The sequence below is a fragment of the Tamandua tetradactyla genome, chromosome 19 (assembly GCF_023851605.1).
Source record: "Tamandua tetradactyla isolate mTamTet1 chromosome 19, mTamTet1.pri, whole genome shotgun sequence".
NCBI lineage: Eukaryota > Metazoa > Chordata > Mammalia > Pilosa > Myrmecophagidae > Tamandua > Tamandua tetradactyla.
In genome coordinates, this window is record NC_135345.1 from 8,605,824 (window position 1) to 8,629,832 (window position 24,009).

At 44.2% G+C, this 24,009-nt stretch overlaps 1 protein-coding gene across 5 annotated transcripts in view; it reads left to right on the forward strand.

Moving 5' to 3' along the window:
- Positions 1–24,009, forward strand: part of STX18 (syntaxin 18) — a 143,258-nt gene that overhangs the window by 112,918 nt on the left and 6,331 nt on the right. For all 5 annotated transcript variants that reach the window (XM_077136374.1, XM_077136370.1, XM_077136373.1 and 2 more), the window contains one exon: positions 15,052–15,140. In XM_077136374.1, coding sequence (XP_076992489.1) covers positions 15,052–15,140 — 89 coding nt within the window. The remainder of the gene's footprint in view (positions 1–15,051; positions 15,141–24,009) is intronic.

Below are 24,009 nucleotides of genomic sequence, written 5' to 3' on the forward strand. Positions count from 1 at the left end.
TTTTTCTAGAGCCTAAACCCACTCCTCCATAGCAGGCCATTTTTATCTCACAGCTCAGAGGCCCTTTTATCTCACAGCTCAGAGGCCCTGCACACTTTGTGCCCACTTGGCACTAGTGAGGGCAGACCTCCAACACCACAGCGGGGCACTGCTTTTCCTCAGGCATTAAGTAGAGCTAGCGTAACTACATTTATTCATGTTAGACACGTGTGCACATTCATTCATTCCTTCCGTGAATACTGCAAGGACTGACGAGTGGGGAGGGCTAGTATGGAGATGTTTCACCAGTCTGCACGCTGGGCGTCATGCCCAGGCAGCTGGCCAGGCACTGTGCTGAATGCCGCGGAGAAGGCAGTAAGTAGAAAATAGACACTTTGGCTTACTCCAGCAGGGAAGACAGGCTTAACTGAATTACACAGATGGGTTTAAAATTGCAACTACATTTGCTGTGAAAAAGAGGTTTGTGGTAATATGAGAGACATGGTTGTCAGAGTAGAGAAAACTTCCCAGAAGACATGACAAGTGAAGGCAGTGTTTGTGAAGGAATTAATCAGGTGAAGTGAGGAAGAAAGGGCCCTGTGCAAAGGGACCACACATGCAAAGGGCATGTCAGGTGGCATAGAGGACTGGAAGAAGCTGGAGCACATGAGGCAAGTGACCAGGGCAGTGAGGAAGCAAGGTCAGTAAGGGGTTGAGGTCAGCAAGGGGCATGAAGGCAGGAAAGGGGTCAGAGCCTGATCACACAGGGCTCTGAGTCCATGTTACAGATTTGGGACTTCCTAAAAACAGAGGCAACCAGTGAAGTGGCTGTAACTCATCAAGGACATGATGTAGTTTGTGTTTTCAGAAAGAGCTCTCTGGTTTCATTGTGCAGGCAAAGGGAGAGCAGCAGAAGCCCCCTGGGGACCTCACCTGTCTCTTAGGCTCTTCTTTTAGGCTGCCTCCCTGATCTTTCCTTCCACTGCCGACTTCTTTTCAACCCTAATGCATAAAGAAAACTCTCCGTTCTCAACTCCATTAAAGAATGTTTATTCCATCTTCTGGCCTCACCTGAAACATGAGGTACTGCTTTTTCTGACGGTGCCTCCTTTCCCCTGGAAGCTGAAAATTCTTATTCTTTCCTGGCCTCACTACCCCAGGGTTGAGGGGAGGGGTCTTTAATCTTTGGGCTCCAAGAAAAGATCTTCTTTCTCCTTTTCCTATGCACTGAAACTTTCCTCTTCTTCACCCGTTTCTACTGGCTCATCAGAGCCTGTCATTATTCAGGATGACCAGAAATTATTGACAGAATTAAAATATCAAAAATGTCTCCTTTCTGCCATTTCTGCCTGTTAAATTTAAAATTTCTTATGTTATTTTCATGTTCCTATTTTTTTTAAAATAGGAAAGTTTTAGGATATATTCTGTCCTGCCACCAATGACACTCTTGGAATCATGCTCCTTTTCACTGACCATTTACTCCCTGTTTGCTCACTCTTCAAGTCACACCTACAACTTAACCGAGGGATTTATTTTCCTAGGGGTTATTTTCTGTTCCTGCTTATTTTTCTACTTAAAAGACTGTGAAGACACTCTGTCAGGGCTCAGCAGGTCTATCAGGGAAATCAGTGAGCTCTAAGACATGAAGTCCAAAGTTCAGTTCTCAGCTTTGACTCAGCCGAATGCTCCCTTCTTGCAGCACTTAGTTCTGGGCCTCTCAGAGCCCTGTGTCCTGGTGCCCTGGTGGTGTTCTTCCCTCCACAGTGGCTCTTCCTCTTCTGTCTTCATTGATTCCTCCTCATTCCTCCTCATTTCCTCAGTCTTGATGCTGGAGCGGGAACTGTATCTGTCAGCCTCTCCTTTCTCTGACCTCATTCCTTGGTGCACCCTGCCTGTCTCTTGGAGTCACTACTGCCTAGGGACCTCTCACTGACCCCTAGGCTCATAAATCCATATCTACTCAATATCTCTTCTGGGCCACTCAAATGAACATACCCCCACCCAGGTTCCTGCTTCTCCCACGGTTTTCTGTGGCTTAGAAAAGGACCCCTCCATTTTTCCCGTTGACAAAAACACTCCAGCCTTCCTTGCCCCTCTCTCTCTTAGGCCCCAAGTCCAGGAAGCAAATTCTATGACTCCACCTCCAGCATCTACCTGGACTCCTACCCCTTTACACACTTCAGAGTGAGGCACTGGCTTACTCCACATGAATTTGTTTCTGGGTTACTTCAGTCGCCTCTCAACTGGCTTCTCAGTTGTAGTTCTTGCTCCCCCTCACAATCTGTTCTTAACAGAGCAGCCAGAGGCATCCTGCTAAGAGGCAAGGCAGGCACGACCCTACGCTGTGCACATGGCCCGTGGCTCTGCACCTTCCCCTCTCACCCGGAGTCAAGGCCAGAGCCCTCCCCAGGCCTGTAAGGTCCTCCATGGTTCTGTGCCCTGGTGTCTTCCCAGTTTTATGTCCTTCTACTCTCCCCCTGGCTTTCTCCTCCTGGCTCCCCCCTCGACCTCAGCTCTTGTTCTGCTACCTGTAACATTCCCCCCACCTACTCGTGTGCCCCAGCTCACCTCCCCTGGTCTTTTCCTCCCCCATTTCTCCTTGGCCACCCATTGTATAGTTTTAACCCCTCCCCACTTGATATTTCCTATCTCTCTTCCTTGCTTTTTATTTTCTCCTAGCATTGACCACTAACATTCTACATGTTTTATTCATTTTTATTCTTTATTAGCTGGCTTCCCTTCTAAAATATAAGCTCTACGAAGGCAGGATGTACACTACTGTAACATTGGAATATGAAACAGTGTCTGGCATTTAAGAGATGCTCAGTAAATATTTTCTGGACTAATGAATGAATGAAAACTCTGTTTAGAGTACTGGTTACCTTTTGTTGCTGTGAACTGTTTCCTGATATAAAAGTAACTCAGTGTCTCTGGGTGGTAGAAAAGTAGTGGTCCAAGTAAAAGAATGCTGTTCCCCATATTGGTTCTGTCTTGAAAGCAGTGCTTGCCCTGCCTTATAACCAGGGCCAGCCACTGCACAGTTCTCTCTTGATGAAACCAGCCCACCTGACATCAGCTCAGGCCTTATGGGGAAACTGTTGTATATAGCTACTGTCCAGCCTGTGGGAGGCAGAATGGCAGGATGAAACCCATCTGTTTGGAGGCAGGCTGGATCCCAGCTCCAACACTCACTGGCACTTATCAGCACCAGTTTCCCCATCTTTAAAATTGGATGATCCGGGCTTGCCTCTATGAAGATTATCCTGCAAATGAGAAGCTAAGCCTACTGATAATTATGCCGAAGAAGTCACCCCCAGAGAACCTCTTTTGTTGCTTAGATGTGGCCTCTCTCTTGAAGCCAACTTGGCATATGAACTCACTGCCCTCCCCCCTACATGGGAAACGACTCCCAGAGGTGTAAATCTCCCTGGCAATGTGGGACAGAACTCCCCGAGAGTTGCTGGGACTTGGCATCATGAGAATGAGAAAGCCTTCTTGACCAAAAGGGGGAAGAGAGAAATAAGACAAGGTCTTATTTGATTTCAATCATAGTCGAGAGGTCATTCTGGAGGTTATTCTTACGCATTATATAGATGTCCCTTTTTAGTTATGGTGTATTGGAGAGGCTGGAGGAAAGTAACTGAAACTTGTACTGTATTCCAGTAGCTTTGATTCTTAAAGAGGCTTGTATAGCTATATAGTTTTTACAGTATAACTGTGATTGTGAAAACCTTGTGTTGGATGCTCCTCTTGTCCAGGGTATGGACAGATGAGTAAAAAAAATAATAATAAGGATAAATAAATAAATAAATAATAGGAAGAGATAAAGGGTAAAAATTGTGTAGATTGTAATATTGTTGGTCAATGAGAGGGAGGGATAAGGGGTATGGGATGTATGAGTTCTTGTTATTTCTTTTTTTGGAGTGATGGAAATGTTCTAAAAATGATCATGGTGAAGAATACACAGCTGTGATGATATAGTGAGCCGTTGTATAATATGGTTGGACTTTTATCTGTATGGAGATTTCTCAGTAAAAATATATTTTAAAATATGGGGTGATCATACCCACCTTTCAAGGATGTGGGGAGTAAAATGGTGTTCTTTTTTTTAAATTTTTTTTTTTTAACATGGGCAGGCACCGGGAATCGAACCCAGGTCCCCTGGCATGACAGACAAAGAAATGGTGTTCTTTAGTGTTGGTGGTGCCTGCTGGTGCTCCTTGCATATTGGTCATGGTTAAGATTTCTGAGGTGCCCTATGGAGAGCAGCTCCCCACTCCATACCCACGGCCCTCCCATGAGCCTTGCTGGTCCTGACACCAGCAGGCCACTGCTTCTTCATGTTCTTTATGTAGTCATCTCTTCCTTGGCTTTGTGCAGCCCCAAAGAGTAATAAAATCTGAATTGTCACTTGTTAAAAGATACAGATATACTCTATGTAAAAACTACCTACAGAAGCAGATCTTTTATATTTGGTTGTTTTAGTTTGTTAAAGCTGCCGGAATGCAATATACCAGAAATGGAACAGCTTTTAAGAAGAAACTTATTAAGTTGCAAGTCTACAGCTCTAAAGCCATAAAAATGCTCAAATTAAGGCACCAGCAAGTGGCTACCTTCACTTGAGAAAGGCTGATGCCCTCTGGGACACCTCTGCCAGCTGGGAAGGCACGTGGCAGCACCTGCTGGCTTTCCCTCCTCATTTCATGAGGCTTCCCCAGGGGCGTTCTCCTTCCGCATCTTCGCAGATCTCTGTGTGGGCCCTGTCGGCACTGTGTGTTCTTTCCAAACTGGTTCCCTGTTAAAGGGCTCCAGTAAGCATCCCCACCTTAAGTGGATAGAAACGCATCTCCATGGAAACCATCTAATCAAAAGTTACCACCCGCAGTTGGGTGGGTCACATCTCCATGGAAACAATAAAAAAAGATCCCACCCAGCAATATTGATTGAGGATTAAAAAATATGGCTTTTCTGGGTTACATGACAGTTTCAAACTGAAACATTGATTATGTTTTTCTCCGGAGAAAGCTGTTATCATAAGCAGTGCCCATGCTTATCTATGTCCTGTTGATGGGGATGTGTCACCCTTTGTTTAGAATATAAGAAAGAGAAAACATAGCTGCAGTGTCCTAGGAAGGCTTTGGGCTCTGGCATCAGACATCTCTTGCTGTTTCCCTGGTGTAATGTAGTGGTGATCTCTTGAGGGCATTACATGAACTAGCATGTCAAGAGCCTGGCAATGTCTAGCAGATGCCTTCGGAGCCTTCAGCCACACTTTGTATGCTAGTTTGTGTTGCTGGCTATGCAGAGATTCATTTCTCAGCATTTAGGATGGGGCAGTGTTCTTGCTTCAAGTTTAAGTGCTGAGAATCCTTTAGCACCACAGAGGTGCATTTCAGCACTAGTGCAAAGAAGAGTGTGTACTTCTCCCCAAAGCTGGACCGAAATGTGTATGGGATTGTCAGGGACACCCCTCCAAAGTGGCCAGAAAGTCATGGAAAGGGAGAGCAGACCAGCAGGGAGGATGGGCAGGTTCCCTTCTGAGCCCCTGCTATGTACCGGAGCCACTGAGTAAGCCCACAGCTGCATCTGGTCCTCCCAAGGAGAGCCAGAGCCCGGTTGGTCACTGGGAGACAAAGCGGGGACTGGAAAGAGTGACATGTGCCTCTGAGGCCCCTAAGATGGAGTGGGCAAGGGCAGTTCCAGTTTGGCTGGTCTGAGAGGTACAACGATGTCCTTTGCATTTTCCAGCTGAATTGACATGGCCTCAGAGTACCTTCATCTGAGACAAAATATAAAGCAAAGAGATGCGATTGGGTGGAGCTGTGCTGTCCAGTACAGTAGTCACTAGCCACCTGTGGCTGGTTAAGTCACAGCTAATTGCAGCTATATCAAATGAAAACTTCAGTTCTTCAGTCACTCAAGCCACATTTCAAGTGTTAAAATAGCCACACTTGGCTGAATTGGCCAGAGCAGATCTGTCCCTTTACTTGTCTTTCCTTTTCAATTTTTTCATTTCCCTTTGAAACATGAGATGTAACTTAGACAAAAAATTCTTTAGTATAGGACTAGGCAGATACCATTCTAGGCAGAGGAAGGTTGTTTCTTGCCTATCATGCTCCTGTTTTTTAAAAAAACAAGGCACTGCTTCTGTTACTTTTTCATTTAGTTAACGTGAAGCACCTTCGTGGTCACGACCAACCTGGCCAGCTCTGATGCTTAGGCCTTTTTCTTCCATATTCCTACCCAGCCAGGATGAGATCTTCACGTATCCATTTGTAATGTGCTTCTTGACATTAGTGTCCCTTAGCATTAAGTTGGTTATGATTATCTGTGAATACTTCTTACAGTTCTTTTCCAGTGAGTCACAGTTCCTGCCCTTGGGACAATCAGAGTTGGGAGGACCAGATCCCAGCTTCTGGGAGAAGGAGAGGTCAGGTGGAAGGAGCAAGGTTCTGTCAGAGGAATCAGGGAGACTTCAGGAGGAGGTGAAGCTGAAAAATGGACCTGGACCCAAGAAAAGAAGTGTAGAATGTTCTAGGCAGAGGGCACAGCATGGAGATGGGTTTGGAATGCCATCAGTAAAGAAAACACTTGTCAGTGCAGCGTGGCAAAGGGGAGGAGACATGGGAATCCAAGTTGGGAAAGCGAGCCAGGCATAAACGTAGAGTGTCCCCAAAGTTGGACTGAAGATTCTGGCCCTGAGTGCTGGTGCCAGAAGCCTGAGGTCTGAGCAGAGGACTGGCGTGGTGAGTGCTGTGTGCAGGAGGAGGCTATGGTAGCAGTGCATATGGTAGCAGGGTTTCAGATGGATACACACTTGAGTGTGTTGCAAAATATGATTTCTGTTAATAAAACTTTCCCCTTCTAGCTTCAGAGTTAGCTTATATTTGGTCCCAATGTCAGTAATGTTTTTGTGTTTCTAATTTTGGTGTTCTTATTGTTAAAAAAAAAAAAAGAAGAAGAAAAAGTAAACCTAGCACTGGGTACCATAATAAGGATGAATCAGAGACAGAGGGCTCTTAGGGGTGGGACTGGGTAGGTGTAAAGTACAGATGTTCCTTCCCAAAGAATTTTGATTTGGGAAGACTCATCCATTTCTAAATTCTAAAGATGCTTTCAGCCTATCTTTCATAAATAAAGTTTTCCTATAATGACAATTCTTGCAAAAACAGCTTTTTATAAAGCCCACACTAAGTTGTGGTTGATATAGAGATTTTTTTGTGATGACACGTTTCTAGTAATAATCATACCTTTTATGCATCATCTACCTAATAGGCTTTTCCCCATCATCTCAAAACAAAAACCCTGGACTTTTGCCAGGGGAGATTTACTGAGATTGAGGAAGAAAAGAAAAAAGGAGCAGTATTTGGGAATCCACTGACAAGCCCCTAGGCACCACTGAGACACGCAGACATAAGCCATTGCCTTCATTACTCTTTTTTTTTTTTTTAATTAACGGAAAAAAAGAAATTAACCCAACATTTAGAAATCATACCATTCTACATATGCAATCAGTAATTCTTAACATCATCACATAGATGCATGATCATCGTTTCTTAGTACATTTGCATCGGTTTAGAAGAACTAGCAACACAACAGAAAAAGATATAGAATGTTAATATAGAGAAAAAAAATACAAGTAATAATAATAGTAAAAAAAAAAAGACAAACAACCAGACAGACAAAACAAACAAACAAACAAAAACAAAACAAAACAAAACAAAAAAAACCTATAGCTCAGATGCAGCTTCATTCAGTGTTTTAACATGATTACTTTACAATTAGGTATTATTGTGGTGTCCATTTTTGAGTTTTTGTATCTAGTCCTGTTGCACAGTCTGTATCCCTTCAGCTTCAATTACCCATTATCTTACCCTGTTTCTAACTCCTGCTGGACTCTGTTACCAATGACACATTCCAAGTTTATTCTCGAATGTCGGTTCACATCAGTGGGACCATACAGTATTTGTCCTTTAGTTTTTGGCTAGACTCACTCAGCGTAATGTTCTCTAGGTCCATCCATGTTATTACATGCTTCATAAGTTTATCCTGTCTTAAAGCTGCATAATATTCCATCGTAGGTATACGCCACAGTTTGTTTAGCCACTCGTCTGTTGATGGACATTTTGGCTGTTTCCATCTCTTTGCAATTGTAAATAATGCTGCTATAAACATTGGTGTGCAAATGTCCGTTTGTGTCTTTGCCCTTAAGTCCTTTGAGTAGATACCCAGCAATGCTATTCCTGGGTCGTATGGCAATTCTATATTCAGCTTTTTGAGGAACCGCCAAACTGCCTTCCACAGTGGTTGCACCATTTGACATACCCACCAACAGTGGATAACTGTGCCTCTTTCTCCGCATCCTCTCCAGCACTTGTCATTTTCTGTTTTGTTGATAATGGCCATTCTGGTGGGTGTGAGATGATATCTCATTGTGGTTTTGATTTGCATTTCTCTAATGGCCAGGGACATTGAGCATCTCTTCATGTGCCTTTTGGCCATTTGTATTTCCTCTTCTGATAGGTGTCTGTTCAAGTCTTTTTCCCATTATGTAATTGGGTTGGCTGTCTTTTTGTTGTTGTTGAGTTGCACAATCTCTTTATAAATTCTGGATACTAGACCTTTATCTGATATGTCATTTCCAAATATTGTCTCCCATTGTGTAGGCTGTCTTTCTACTTTCTTGATGAAGTTCTTTGATGTGCAAAAGTGTTTAATTTTGAGGAGCTCCCATTTATTTATTTCCTTCTTCAGTGCTCTTGCTTTAGGTTTAAGGTCCATAAAAGTGCCTCCAATTGTAAGTTTCATAAGATATCTCCCAACATTTTCCTCTAACTGTTTTATGGTCTTAGACCTAATGTTTAGATCTTTGATCCATTTTGAGTTAACTTTTGTATAGGGTGTGAGATATGGGTCTTCTTTCATTCTTTTGCATATGGATATCCAGTTCTCTAGGCACCATTTATTGAAGAGACTGTTCTGTCCCAGGTGAGTTGGCTTGACTGCCTTATCAAAGATCAAATGTCCATAGATGAGAGGGTCTATATCTGAGCACTCTATTCGATTCCATTGGTCGATATATCTATCTTTATGCCAATACCATGCTGTTTTGACCACTGTGGCTTCATAATATGCCTTAAAGTCCGGCAGCGCGAGACCTCCAGCTTCGTTTTTTTTCCTTAAGATGTTTTTAGCAATTCGGGGCACCCTGCCCTTCCAGATAAATTTGCTTATTGGTTTTTCTATTTCTGAAAAATAAGTTGTTGGGATTTTGATTGGTATTGCATTGAATCTGTAGATGAGTTTAGGTAGGATTGACATCTTAATTATATTTAGTCTTCCAATCCATGAACACGGTATGCCCTTCCATCTATTTAGGTCTTCTGTGATTTCTTTTAACAGTTTTTTGTAGTTTTATTTATATAGGTTTTTTGTCTCTTTGGTTAAATTTATTCCTAGGTATTTTATTCTTTTAGTTGCAATTGTAAATGGGATTCGTTTCTTGATTTCCGCCTCAGCTTGTTCATTACTAGTGTATAGAAAAGCTACAGATTTTTGAATGTTGATCTTGTAGCCTGCTACTTTGCTGTACTCATTTATTAGCTCTAGTAATTTTGTTGTGGATTTTTCTGGGTTTTCTACGTATAGTATCATATCGTCTGCAAACAGTGATAGTTTTACTTCTTCCTTTCCAATTTTGATGCCTTGTATTTCTTTTTCTTGCCTAATTGCTCTGGCTAGAACTTCCAACACAATGTTGAATAATAGTGGTGATAGTGGACATCCTTGTCTTGTTCCTGATCTTAGGGGGAAAGTTTTCAATTTTTCCCCATTGAGGATGATATTAGCTGTGGGTTTTTCATATATTCCCTCTATCATTTTAAGGAAGTTCCCTTGTATTCCTATCTTTTGAAGTGTTTTCAGCAGGAAAGGATGTTGAATCTTGTCAAATGCCTTCTCTGCATCAATTGAGATGATCATGTGATTTTTCTGCTTTGATTTGTTGATATGGTGTATTACATTAATTGATTTTCTTATGTTGAACCATCCTTGCATACCTGGGATGAATCCTACTTGGTCATGATGTATAATTCTTTTAATGTGTTGTTGGATACGATTTGCTAGAATTTTATTGAGGATTTTTGCATCTGTATTCATTAGAGAGATTGGTCTGTAGTTTTCTTTTTTTGTAATATCTTTGCCTGGTTTTGGTATGAGGGTGATGTTGGCTTCATAGAATGAATTAGGTAGTTTTCCCTCCACTTCGATTATGTTGAAGAGTTTGAGGAGAGCAGGTACTAATTCTTTCTGGAATGTTTGATAGAATTCACATGTGAAGCCGTCTGGTCCTGGACTTTTCTTTTTAGGGAGCTTTTGAATAACTAATTCAATCTCTTTACTTGTGATTGGTTTGTTGAGGTCGTCTATTTCTTCTTGAGTCAAAGTTGGTTGTTCATGTCTTTCCAGGAACCTGTCCATTTCATCTAAATTGTTGTATTTATTAGCGTAAAGTTGTTCCTAGTATCCTGTTATTACCTCCTTTATTTCTGTGAGGTCAGTAGTTATGTCTCCTCTTCCATTTCTGATTTTATTTGCATCCTCTCTCTTCTTCTTTTTGTCAATCTTGCTAAGGGCCCATCAATCTTATTGATTTTCTCATAGAACCAACTTCTGGTCTTATTGATTTTCTCTATTGTTTTCATGTTTTCAATTTCATTTATTTCTGCTCTAATCTTTGTTATTTCTTTCCTTTTGCTTGCTTTGGGATTAGTTTGCTGTTCTTTCTCCAGTTCTTCCAAGTGGACAGTTAATTCCTGCATTTTTGCCTTTTCTTATTTTCTGATATAGGCATTTAGAGCAATAAATTTCCCTCTTAGCACTGCCTTTGCTGCATCCCATAAGTTTTGATATGTTGTGTTTTCATTTTCATTCGCCTCGAGGTATTTACTAATTTCTCTTGCAATTTCTTCTTTGACCCACTCGTTGTTTAAGAGTGTGTTGTTGAGCCTCCACGTATTTGTGAATTTTCTGGTACTCCGCCTATTATTGATTTCCAACTTCATTCCTTTATGATCCGAGAAAGTGTTGTGTATGATTTCAATCTTTTTAAATTTGTTAAGACTTGCTTTGTGACCCAGCATATGGTCTATCTTTGAGAATGATCCATGAGCACTTGAGAAAAAGGTGTATCCTGCTGTTGTGGAATGTAATGTCCTATACATGTCTGTTAAGTCTAAGTCATTTATAGTAATATTCAGATTCTCTATTTCTTTATTGATCCTCTGTCTAGATGTTCTGTCCATTGATGAGAGTGGTGAATTGAAGTCTCCAACTATTATGGTATATGTGTCTATTTCCCTTTTCAGTGTTTGCAGTGTATTCCTCACGTATTTTGGGGCATTCTGGTTCGGTGCGTAAATATTTATGATTGTTATGTCTTCTTGTTTAATTGTTCCTTTTATTAGTATATAGTGTCCTTCTTTGTCTCTTTTAACTGTTTTACATTTGAAGTCTAATTTGTTGGATATTAGTATAGCCACTCCTGCTCTTTTCTGGTTGTTATTTGCATGAAATATCTTTTCCCAACCTTTCACTTTCAACCTATGTTTATCTTTGGGTCTAAGATGTGTTTCCTGTAGACAGCATATGGAAAGATCCTGTTTTTTAATCCATTCTGCCAGTCTATGTGTTTTGATTGGGGAATTCAGTCCATTAACATTTAGTGTTATTAGTGTTTGGATAATATTTTCCTCTAACATTTTGCCTTTTGTATTATATATATCATATCTGACTTTCCTTCTTTCTACACTCTTCTCCATACCTCTCTCTTCTGTCTTTTCGTATCTGACTCTAATGCTCCCTTTAGTATTTCTTGCAGAGCTGGTCTCTTGGTCACAAATTCTCTCAGTGACTTTTTGTCTGAGAATGTTTTAATTTCTCCCTCATTTTTGAAGGACAATTTTGCTGGATATAGGAGTCTTGGTTGGCAGTTTTTCTCTTTTAGTAATTTAAATATATCATCCCACTGTCTTCTAGCTTCCATGGTTTCTGCTGAGAAATCTACACATAGTCTTATTGGGTTTCCCTTGTATGTGATGGATTGTTTTTCTCTTGCTGCTTTCAAGATCCTCTCTTTCTCTTTGACCTCTGACATTCTAAGTAGTAAGTATCTTGGAGAATGCCTATTTGAGTCTATTCTCTTTGGGGTGCACTGCACTTCTTGGATCTGTAATTTTAGGTCTTTCATAGGAGTTGGGAAATTTTCAGTGATAATTTCTTCCATTAGTTTTTCTCCTCCTTTTCCCTTCTCTTCTCCTTCTGAGACACCCACAACACGTATATTTGAGCGGTTCATATTGTCCTTGAGTTCCTTGATACCCTGTTCAAATTTTTCCATTCTTTTCCCGATAGTTTCTGTTTCTTTTTGGAATTCAGATGTTCCATCCTCCAAATCACTAATTCTATCTTCTGTCTCTTTAAATCTATCATTGTAGGTATCCATTGTATTTTCCATCTTTTCTACTTTATCCTTCACTTCCATAAGTTCTGTGATTTGTTTTTTCAGTTTTTCTATTTCTTCTTTTTTTTCAGCCCATGTCTTCTTCATGTCCTCCCTCAATTTATCAATTTCGTTTTTGAAGAGGTTTTCCATTTCTGTTCGTATATTCAGCATTAGTTGTCTCAGCTCGTGTATCTCATTTGACCTATTGGTTTGTTCCTTTGACTGGGCCATATTTTCAATTTTATGAGCGTGATCCGTTATCTTCTGCTGGCGTCTGGGCATTTAGTCAGATTTCCCTGGGTGTTGGACCCAACAGGTTGAAAGATTTTTCTGTGAAATCTCTGGGTTCTGTATTTCTTATCCTGCCCAGCAGGCAGCGCCCATGGCACACGCCTGTCCGTGGGTCCCACCAGCAAAAGGTGCTCTGGGTCCTCCAGCCCCGGAAAACTCTCGCCGTGGGGGAGGCCCACCAGCCGAAGCGGCCCGGAAGAGCGCCAGCCGGCCCGGGGGTCCGAACACGGGGAGGGTCGCCGGCTGCCGTAGCCCGGGAGAGCGCCCACCCGAATTTCCCAGTCGGCCCGGGACACCAAGCGCGGCGGGAGGGCACCAGCTGCCGCGGCCTGGGAGAGTGCACCGTTTCCGGGGAGTCATGTGTTTGGAAGGGACCCCCCCGGTCACCGTTCCCCGTGGCCTGGGGATCTCCGATCCAATTCTCTCAGTTGGTCCGGGGGGCCGCGCATGGTGGGGGCGCCAGCCGCTGCGGCTTGAGGGGACCGCCTGCCCAACCCTGCCAGCTGGCCCGGGAAGGAGGAGGGGAGGGACTCCAGCCGCTTGCCACCCCACCCGGGGAAGCCTGCGCCCCTCGGCGATCCCACCGGAGCAGGCTCTCCCAGCCAGTCAGCCGTTCCAGGATGGGGTACGCTGTCTTTCCGATCTCTGTTGTGGCTCCGGGAGCTGCTCCGTATCGTTTCTACTCCCCTAGTAGCTGTTCCGGAGGAGGAAAGGCGAGGACGGTAAGGCTGTCGAGGACGGTGGCGGAGGAGCCGGTGAAGGCAGAAGAGGGCACGGTGGTGGTTAGAGAGCTGCTGGAGTAGGAGGAGAAAGGGAAGGATAAGATGGTGGATGGAGCGCCGCTGGAGCAGAAGGGGAAAGAGATGGGCAAGATGGCGGCGGGAGCGCCGGCGGAGAAAGAGGAAGAGGAGGGCTAGATGGCGGCGGGAGTGCCGGTGGAGAAAGAGGAAGAGGAGGGCTAGATGGCGGCGGGAGCGCCGGTGGAGAAAGAGGAAGAGGAGGGCTAGATGGCGGCAGGAGTGCCGCCAGCAGAGAAAGGGGAAGAGGAGGGCCAGATGGCGGCGGGAGCGCCGGCGGAGAAGGGGGAAGAGGAGGGTCAGATGGCGGCGGGAGCACCGGCAGAGAAAGAGGAACAGCGCCTTCATTACTCTTGTCATCAAGGCTTGACCCCTTCTGTCTCATGCCCACTGCCCCCTTTCAGCCCCTCCTACAGTTTATGAACCACAAGGGCCCCTCTAACATGGTCCTGAGTGACCTGTCCAGGGTCCTGGGATATTGGACGTGCCTCATGGAGGATCAAGCCCATGCTTATCTCATGACCAGAAAGCTTGTTCTATTCAAATGTCTATCCACTTCCATCCAGCAGGTTCAGGGCCAGGATATACCCTAGAGAAGTACTCCAGCAGATGCATGAGGCCTGTACTGGGACACGGGTCTTTTATACCTGTGAAGGTTTGGAAAGAACTGACTGTTTAGCGATAGAGTTCAGGTAACTTAAAGAATAGTGTATCCTTATGACAGACCAGTACACGGCAGTTTAAAGGAACCAGATAGGTTTATGTGGATGGTCATAGAATGATCTCCAAAATATATTACTAAGTCATAAAAGCAGTTGTCTTTATGAAAAACAAATAGCACATATTCAAACTATATATTACTTCTGGGTTGAGGGAGGTGTAGACAAGGAATGGCATAAATATAGGAATGTGAAAAGACTTAGAAAAAAGTCTGTGAGGTTAGGCCAAACCAATAATAGTACTTACTTTGAGCGGAGATTGGGGAAAATAAGTTATTTCCTGTATTACATAATTTTTTTTCTTCAATGAATGAGAATATCCATGTATCTTGCAGTTTTTTAAAAGTTATCCACAAGAGTGTGATATGTGAGGGAGCAGTGTAAGTATGTCTCTTTCAAAGTAAAATACGCTTTGACTGGTTCTGAGGAATGTCCATTTAGTTTGTGGCCATTTTTTAGATTAGTGCCGTATTGAAACTGCACAGGTGCCCCTCACCAGCATGCACATGTGCGCATGCATACACACAGACACACACACACACACACACACACACACACACACGCATAGTATTTAAAGTCTGAAGGCTTTGGAAGAATCTTGTCTGCAGTACCTGAATATTACCCAGCAGATAGGCAAATAAGGACAAAGCTATAGGATTTCGTTCTATCTCATGTTTTTAATATCCCTGCATCCTAAGCAACCTATTTTAAAATGAATGTTTTTGTCTTCCATCTATTTTATTTTATTTTATTTTATTCACAGAAAAGATACCGGCTGAAGCACAACCTGAATTGGGAACTTGGGGAGATGGCAAAGGTGAAGACGAATTATCCCCAGAAGAAATACAAATGGTAATGCTCTACTCTGTCTAATCATTTGTTTCTTACTAGTTTTAGTACAAATACTGCATCATCTAGGAGGTCAGCCTAAATGTCCTTGCCCTGATTTGTATACTGAGGTTTTAAAATTATAAATAAATGTTTTATATACAACTTTTCCACCTGATTTCCTAATTCTGAGTAGGCTTTTCATATTTTAAAAATTTGCAGTAGCATAATTAAAGAAGAGATTGCCTTGGAGTAATTTTATTATTATTAGATGTCCTTTCAGCAGCAGTAAAATAGTCTTCTAGACTCAATAGGTTTTTTTATACTTGCTGCTATGGTGATTTTTAATTGTTTGAATTGCTAATGTTATAGTAATGTAGAGAGCCTAAGTAATGACAGAAAAATGAAAAGAGCCAGACCTCACCTATGGTAAGATCCCCTTTTTAGTTACCCACCCCATAGCCACTGAGTTTTATGGTTCATTTTGGAGTGAGTTTCAAAAGGAACCTGATAGCTTTGACAAAAGCTGGTATCAGCTCACGTACAACAATGTCTGCCTATATGGCTCAGGTGGGCTTTGGTATGAAAGGAGCCAAATGTAACGCATCTCTCTGTTGTTGGAATCAGATGGGACACAGAGCTGTCCTCTGCCTAAGAAAGTGGTGCCCACACCGTACACATTGACAAATGGCATCGACTTGACAAATGTCAGTGTTTTAGTTTGTGCAGCAGTTTATAGCTGACAGAGCTGCTTAGTACTTATTTTCTCCAGGATACTATCAATAATCACACTAAAAGTGGTGAATCTTTATTATAGCCTTTTAACTTTGGTGAAAAGCAGTTAAAGGCTTTGCCCAAGGCTGCCTGGTTGGCAAGTGGTATAACTGGATTTCCTGATGCCCAGAGTCAGGTAAGGAGGGAGCATCAAGCCAAACCTCAGTCAAGCAGGAATGGCATCCAGTCTTTTCCCATCTTGAACCTCTCAAACGGAGGTCTTTATGTTGCAGGCAACTCGGCAGAAAGGCCTTCCTCTTTGCTGTTGTCCTCATGGCCTGCAAGCCTCAGACAGCGCGGCCCTGGAGAGGCCTTCCCTGATCACCGAGCTGTGGTGGCCTCCGCCCTCCTTTATTTCCTCCCTAGTCCTTACCACCAAATGCCCATGCCTTGTTGTTGCAGCCATCCACTAGAATGCAGGCTCCAGGGAAGCAGGGCCTTGTCTTCCTTACATGGCCTTCTTCCCAGAGCCTAAAATAGTGTTTGAGAATTGCCTATCAAATAGGGGAGTGAATTTGATTAGTAAAATATAAAATCTATAGGTTATTTTAAGTGGTAAAGCAGGATCATCGGTAGGAGCTCCTAGAATGTTCTATCTTTGAGTACTAAAAGTTACTGATATTATTACTTATACTGAGCGCCTTCTGTATGCCAAGCATTTTACATAGGTTGTCTTGTTTAACAATCCAGCTTAGCAAGAACTATCACTTGAATTATCACTTATGCAGTTGAGGAAAGTGAGGACAGGAACTCCATAGCCCTGCCCAAGGTCCTAGAGTCAGAAGAGCAGCAGGGCCAAGCTCTGAGTCCAGACGCTGTATTTTTCTAACTGTATCGCAGTTCACACATGTCCCCGGCTGGTTCTGGTGATCTGGTGAGCATTACCTGCACAGGCACTCTGAGGCAGACAAGGGGCAGCTGACTGAGGGGTTAGGGCAGCCACCCTGGGGCCCCAATGCAGGCACACAGGTGCAGGCAGAGCACCTGTGGGTCTGACCAGGTCCTTGGGTCTGCTGTCTTGAACATTGGCTGCCATGGAGGAGCCAGAGAACAGGCTCAGGATCCTTGTGCTCTCCACACTCCCTGTTTCTTCTTTATGTCTGAGGAAAAAGGCTGAAACAAGTGTTTCTTTCCCAAAAATGACATTCAACAAGTAGAGAGAAGGCCAGAGCCAAGATGCAGCAACATGGCCTGGTAGGGTCCACACCCGCCTCCTCACATAGAGCCCTGCACCCTTTTACTAAGTGAGGCTCTATCTCCTTGCCTGTGGCATGGGCTGAGAGTGTTCACTTCACAGGTGGGCTGCTGCCCGAGGGAACTGACCCACACAGTGACAGACACATGGCAGGTCCTTATGAGCCAAGAACCCCCTGCCCTCTCCCTACAGTGTGATAGCCTTTGTCCAGCCTGGGGGAGGGGTGGGGGAGCCTGGGCCTGAATTGGGTTCTTGGGTCACAGCTGCTTGGATGCAGGGATAGGCCATCAGCAGGAAAGGACTGTGGGCCATGCTTATGAAGGATTCAGGGGTCAGACTGGTGGTAGCTATCACTCACCTGCTGGCTTCATAGACATCCACCCAAGTGAGTGGTTTTCCCTGTAAAGTCATCACCTTGGAAAGTCAAACTGATTCCAGCAATGCCACCATCAAAAAAATGACATTCCTAAGACTTGCTCTGGAGAGGCTCCTTTAGAGCCTGGAGTAGCTTCCTTTGTCCTGTACAGTCAAAAATAATTCCATGCCAAAAAAATAATTCCATGCCAAAAAGTAATTCATACACCGTCAAGGACCTGTACAAGGCAGCTGCCTTCCTCCCCAGCTTCACTCCTGTTCCAGAACAGATGCTCTGACTTTTAATACTCAGAGCTTACCAACTCCAATAGAAGTGTGACTTGGAAGCCTCAAAGTGTAAGGAGGGTGGTTAGAGGAAGATGCAGCAAGGAATCCAATGAGGCATCCACTGCCAGAGTGCAGCAGAGTGCCTGTTCAGGGAGTGGCAGTGAATGCAAAGTAGAGATGTGGGGGAAAATAAACAGGATTTTGTGATCCACTGGAGGACAATAGAAAATGTGAGAGGAAGAAAGAGCCTGGAGCTTTCTAAACTTGGGTGAATAGGAAGCTGGTCATCAGGAGAAGAGAGGGGACATGGTGAGAGGGCAGGCAGTGTCATCAATGGATTGGGGCTCAGGCAGCTGACTCAGGTTGGAGATGCATATTTGGGAGATATGTCATGGCTGGCATTTGCAGACATGGGCTTAGATGGTGCCCCTATAAGGACTATGCCCAGGTAAAGAGAAGAGAAGAAGCCAAGGACATCACTCTTGGGATGCGCACACTCAAGGGGAGACCAAGGCCGAGAAGTCTGCAAATGAAGATGAAGAACAATTAGATCATATTATTCCCGTTTAGAGCCAAATGATGTCCATAGTGTCTTCATAGTTCTTCATCTGTTTATACAAAGTGATTATATTAATGAAAATGACAAGTCATGTTCCTCCAAATGTAATAATACTACATAAGGGAGGCAGTGACTGGCACAGAATTTTGTTCTCCTCTTGGCGGCAGTGGTAAGCAGCAAAATTTTATTAGCCTTTGAAGACCTGTGTCTTAGAAGTCTTGAAGTTGGTGGCAGGTAGACCAGAGGTTGCTGGGCAGCAGGGCTATCTGTTGATCAACTACTACGGGGTCCCCTTGACTGATAATGAAAGAACATGGGCTGTGATGGTGAAATTCAGATGTCAGCATGGCTAGGTGAGGGTGTCCTGTTGTTGGGTCATGCAAACACCAACCTGATTGTTATTGGGAGGGTATTTTGTTTGTATTTAAATCGTTAGTGAATTGATTACATCTATAGCTCATTATATCTACAACCAACAAAAGAGAATGCTCTCAATAATGAGAGACATCTCATCCAATCAGTTGAAGGCCTTAAATGAGAGTTGATGTTTTCAGCAGTCAGAAAGAATTTTTGTTTACTTCAACCAGCCAGTTTCTCTTGGGGAGTTCATCCAAACAGTTCCCAGCTTGTGACCTACCCTGCGGAATTCAGACTTGCCAATCCCCACAGTTGTGTGAGTCAGTTCCTATTATAAATCTCATATATTTATCTCCTATCAGTTCTGGGCTTGGAGACTTGACAGAGCTAGTTATGAATCCTCTTTATATCACTTACCATCTATATAATTTAGGGCAAGAAAATTAGTCTAACCAAACTTCAGTTTGGTAAAATAGAGCTAAAATCAATGCCCTCCAAAAACAAAAAAATAAAATAAATAAAATCGTGCTCCACAGAATATGGGGAGCCTCGAACACAGTTACGTTTGTCTGCACCGGCTGCGTACAGGATCCAGAGCAGCTGCTTGGCTGGCTCCGTCCCTCACCTTGAAGAGGTGCAGCTGCGGCTGTGCACCGCATATGCCGGCACTGTGACTCAGCTCTTCCTCCCTAATCAGTGATGGCGCAGCATGCTGCCCTTTGATTGCACTGTCCTGAGTCAGCATCTGAAAACGTGCTGAGGCCTTTCCCAATACTACTAGATATTTCCCTGCTGAAGTATCAGTAACCAAAGCCAGCAGAATCTGGTGTTTCTGCACATAGATTGGGCAGAAGCTGTAGTGTTCAGTACTCTTATGACAGGTTATTTAATGTTCAATTAACTTCTTTCTTAATTGGGATTAATAGCCAAGTACCATATCTTACAGCCTGACGAACCCAAATCTTATAAAAGGCTCAACTGAAAATGAAGAAAAAGAAATACTACACTATTGGTTTTAAATTGGAAAGGGTTGTAGCAAATTGTGGTCATAATTCATAATCATTCTTTCAGAAATTTTCCGCAGGGTAAAATCATGACTTGAGCCCTACAATAGCAACTTAATTCATTATTTCACCCATAGGAGCGGTTGTTACATGTTCCAAAATGGTTGTAGGGGATTATATGATTTGCACAATAAATTTCCATTTATAACTCATGATACAGGTACATTAATGCCTTAGAGTTAGTATAAGCAGATGTCTTGTGGTTGGGCTGAATGGAACTAAGTCGTTTTCTGATGTTATCAAGAAAATGCTTCTATTTTTTGGACTGCATTCATTTTATTGCCACAAGTGAAACCTCCTGCATTTATTTTTATGTTCCTTGGAATAATTTTTAAAGTCACGAGTGTGTTGAATGGGGCTTCTGTTTCTTAAATCCTCCTAATAGTTGCCGCTTGCCCCGTGCAGCTCCCCAGGTAGGCGTGGGGAAGCACCTAGGGCGCTCGCTGGCAGGGCCTGCAGTCTGTGCCAAGCTCAGTTCACACGTGGAGAGTGCGAGAAACATTGGGAGAATCTGACCACCTCTCTGGCAAGAAGCTTAGGAGGGAATTGATGGGGAGACTCCACATCCACGGGGTCTGGCTGGGACAGGGTGAGGGTCACAGAGAAGGCAGGAGTTTGGCATGTTGAGAGAGCATGTCAGCTGGAGCCCAGAGAGGGTCTGGACGGTGGGCGCCTGAGTCAGGGGCCCTTTCTAGGCCAAGCCGTAGCCTCCCCTGTGGTTTCTGAGTCTTTTGTTCTGTTAGCTGCTCTTGGCTCTTCACAATGCAAATACTTCTTCCAGCCTCATTTTTATACTCCAAGGTCTTCATGGGGTGATTGTCTTTTTAAAACAATAGTAAAGAAGATTAAATTAGAAACAGATCTCTGAACCAATGTGTTCACTACATGTATTTGTATCCTTTAAACCAGCTCATAAGCCCTTTAAGCAGGGCCCTATTTTAAAGTCTAACTGGAATAAAGCAGCTAGACTTTATGTAAATGGAATAAAGCAGCTCAGTAAGAATACTGACTAACATGCAGACAACATGCACTGTATGCCTGGGAATTTTGAGCACTTCTGCATATGTTGATTTATTTGATTTTCACAGCAACCCCTTGATAGCAGGGACTTTGGCTGGCCACATAGCTCCAAGCCCCAGACTCCTCAACCTGGTGCTCTGCCCCTATGGGGGAGGGTACCTGTGCTGAGGGGAGCCCTGGGCTTTGGTGTGAGACCCTAGCAGTTCGCAGCAGACTTGACCATGGCCTGTCTACTCTCTGGCCCAGAGGCCCTGCTCACCCACCTACCCTTCTGGGCCTCTTGTATTTGACCCCATGTCCTCAGAGAAGGATGTATTCCCTAGATGGTTCAGGCTTGTCTTTCCTCGGCCTATAGGTGCCCTGTCTTTGGTGCCGACCAGGGAGCCTAGGTCATCCATTCAGCCAGCACCTTGTGAAATGCCTTTCTGTGGGAAGACACTTGGCCACTTGGCCCATTCAGTGAGAGACAGACCGCAGCAGCTGCTGTGGCTGTCACCACTGTGGGCCGTGCCTGGGAGTGATGGGAGTCACAGCCACCTTCCAGAGCCTGAAACAGCAGCACCCAGTCTCTCATTGTGTGTATCGGGAGGTGACTCCCAGAGAGTTTTAAAGTAATTATTTATATTTATATAAATAATAAATAACAAATAATAATTACAATTTGTCAAGGGCTGACTATATGCTGTACACTTTCTTAAGCAGTGCACATATAGTAACCCATTGTTTGGTGCTCTAGGGCTGCTGAAACAAAGTACTACAAACTGGGTAACCTAAAACAATAGGAATATATTGTTTAGCAGTTTTGGAGGCTAGACGTCCAAAATCAGGGTGTCAGCAGGGCTGTGCTTTCCCTGAAGTCTGTGGCATTCTGTCAGTGGCTTGCTGGCGTAACTCAAGCTCTGCTTCTGTCACATGGCCATCTCTCTCTCCTCTCTCCTCTGCTACTTATAAGGACCCCAGTTAGATTAGATTAATGTCCCCCGACTCAGTTTGGGCTTATCTTAAATAGGATCTTCGAAGATCATATTTACAAATGAGTTGATACTCATAAGACCCGGGGTTAGAACTTGAACATGTCTTTGTGGAGAGTGTAATTTACTCTTTGTCACTCTTGAATTCTTCCTGATGAACCTGTTAAGTACTATTATCACCCCCATTTTAGTAATAAAGACAGAGACACAGAGAGGTAAAGTGAGCTGCTCAAGGTCATATGGCTTAGAAGGTGAAGGAGCTGGAGCTCAAACCATCACTCCAACATCCAGGGTCAGGCAGGAAGGGATATGGCCCACTTCATCTGTTCCAAAAGAGAGACTGGCAGCCCTCAGGGAAGCCCAGTGACTCACCCAGGGATGTGCAAGGAGCCCCTGTGAGGCCCGGAGAACTGGCTCGCTCAAGCACTGGCACCACCCACCCCTGGCCCACCTGGCTTTGTAGTCTCCTGCCTCACTTTGCAGACGTGAGGCAAGGTGTGTCAGTTTGCAGTTTAGACATCAAAAATCATTCTGAAACCTGTTTCAAGTTCTTGTCATCAGCAACCAGGCCATCACCTAATGTGACTGAGCCCTGCCAAATCTCATTAAGAGGCTTCCCTGTCTTTTCTATGGCAAACAGGTTGAGTTGCATTCACATGCACATGAGTGCGTGAAACCTGGCTCTTTGAGGGCAGAGCCACTTTTGAGAGTGACCTGTGCTCCTTTGAAGCTCCTGGCTATTGCTAAACCTCACTTCAGCCCCCACCACTGCTTAATCCCTGAGGCATTTGTCCTCTCACTTCCGCCAGAGTCTGGGAGTTTCTCAGGTTGCATCAAGAACCCTTGGGCTCCAAAGAAATCTGAGCCAGAATCTGTTCCCACTCCTGGCTGCTGCTAAGGGCTGACTCTGAGCCCTTTGGAAGTAACAATTACTGGGAGGCCTAGAAGGAAATGCAACATTATACCACATGCCCTCAAGTTGGGGACAAAACAAGAAAAACTTTGTTTCTGAGGAGTATTTCAGTAATAAGTCACCTCAAATCACTAGTTAATTTTGTTCAGGAACAGTTTTAAGCATCAAAGGATTGTGTATTCAAAAGGATAGAGCCATACCTTGTCATTAGAAAAATTCAAAGAAAATGCCCCAGCCCCAGCCCAAGCCCCCTGAAAAGCAGGTAGCACCCAAGAGAATTTAAGTGAAGTAGCACTTTATACTGACATAAATCTGTTTTTCTTAAATACTGAACTAGTAACTGCTGAGTTTACAGTTAACAGAACTCGTATTTTCAAACTCAAATGTGGAATTTTTATTCTCTTAAAATAGCCTTGTTGATGCATAATTGAAAAGGCCATAAGCAGTACTGTGTCAGCAGCCAGCAGGGCCTCCTGAAATGGGTGAGGCCACCCTGCAGGGAGCTTCCCGGGACTTCTGCACTTTCGGAAGTGCTGCCTGCCCATCTGAGGGGGAGCATAGGCATCTTTGGGTTTTGATGGACAGCCACAGCTGAGACTGCTGTGCTCTACTGAGAAGCCAGACAGCCCCTCCGTAGGAGGGAAGGCAGTAGGTCCTCTCACTGATAAGAGCTGGAAAGAGGGGGTAGTAAGTTAGGAAGGAAACTTGCGTGGGTTTTGTGGGGCCAGCTGGAGTTCCCCATCCTCAGCAGAGCTAGCCCGAGCAGAGGGGAGGCGGGAGGCATGACATGGATTGCAGGAGGTGCTGACAGAAAGGGCGCAGTGCCAGCACACAGAGAACCTGGGGTCTCAGGCTGCCTGTCTGGACCTGCTGGTAAAGGAGCAAGGCCAGCAGGATGCAGTCTGACAGGGTGGGCATTGTAGTTTGTGGACACCTGAGTGGAGAAGCAGCACATAATTTGGGCAAAATTTGGACAACAGGCTAAGGAATGATTACAAGTAAGTTTTCTTTGGCAGACTTAGGAAGGGAAGGCAGGTGCGAATAGCACCAACTTAGAGCAAGGAGTTGCAGCTGCTTCAAGGGAGGGGTTGGGAACCTAGGAAGGGGAGGGTGCCTGGGAGGTCCTGCCCAAATGAAGTCTCTCGGAAGAATGAGCAAGGGAAAACTCGGCTTTTGCAAGGAGGTATCAGAAGAGGCACTGAAAGAGGGTTCAGCTCAGCTACTCCTGGGCTAGAGGACAGCACAGCGCTGTCCTTTCACTGGAGGAGGCACAGTCCTTAGCAGGCGCTGGGAACCTGTGACTTTCATTTGTTTTCACTGTCTTTGCTTTACTAAGCGAGTGGTCACTCAGAGCACGCAATTCTGGAGTGTAAGGGCTTGCTTATATTTGTTTCCCTC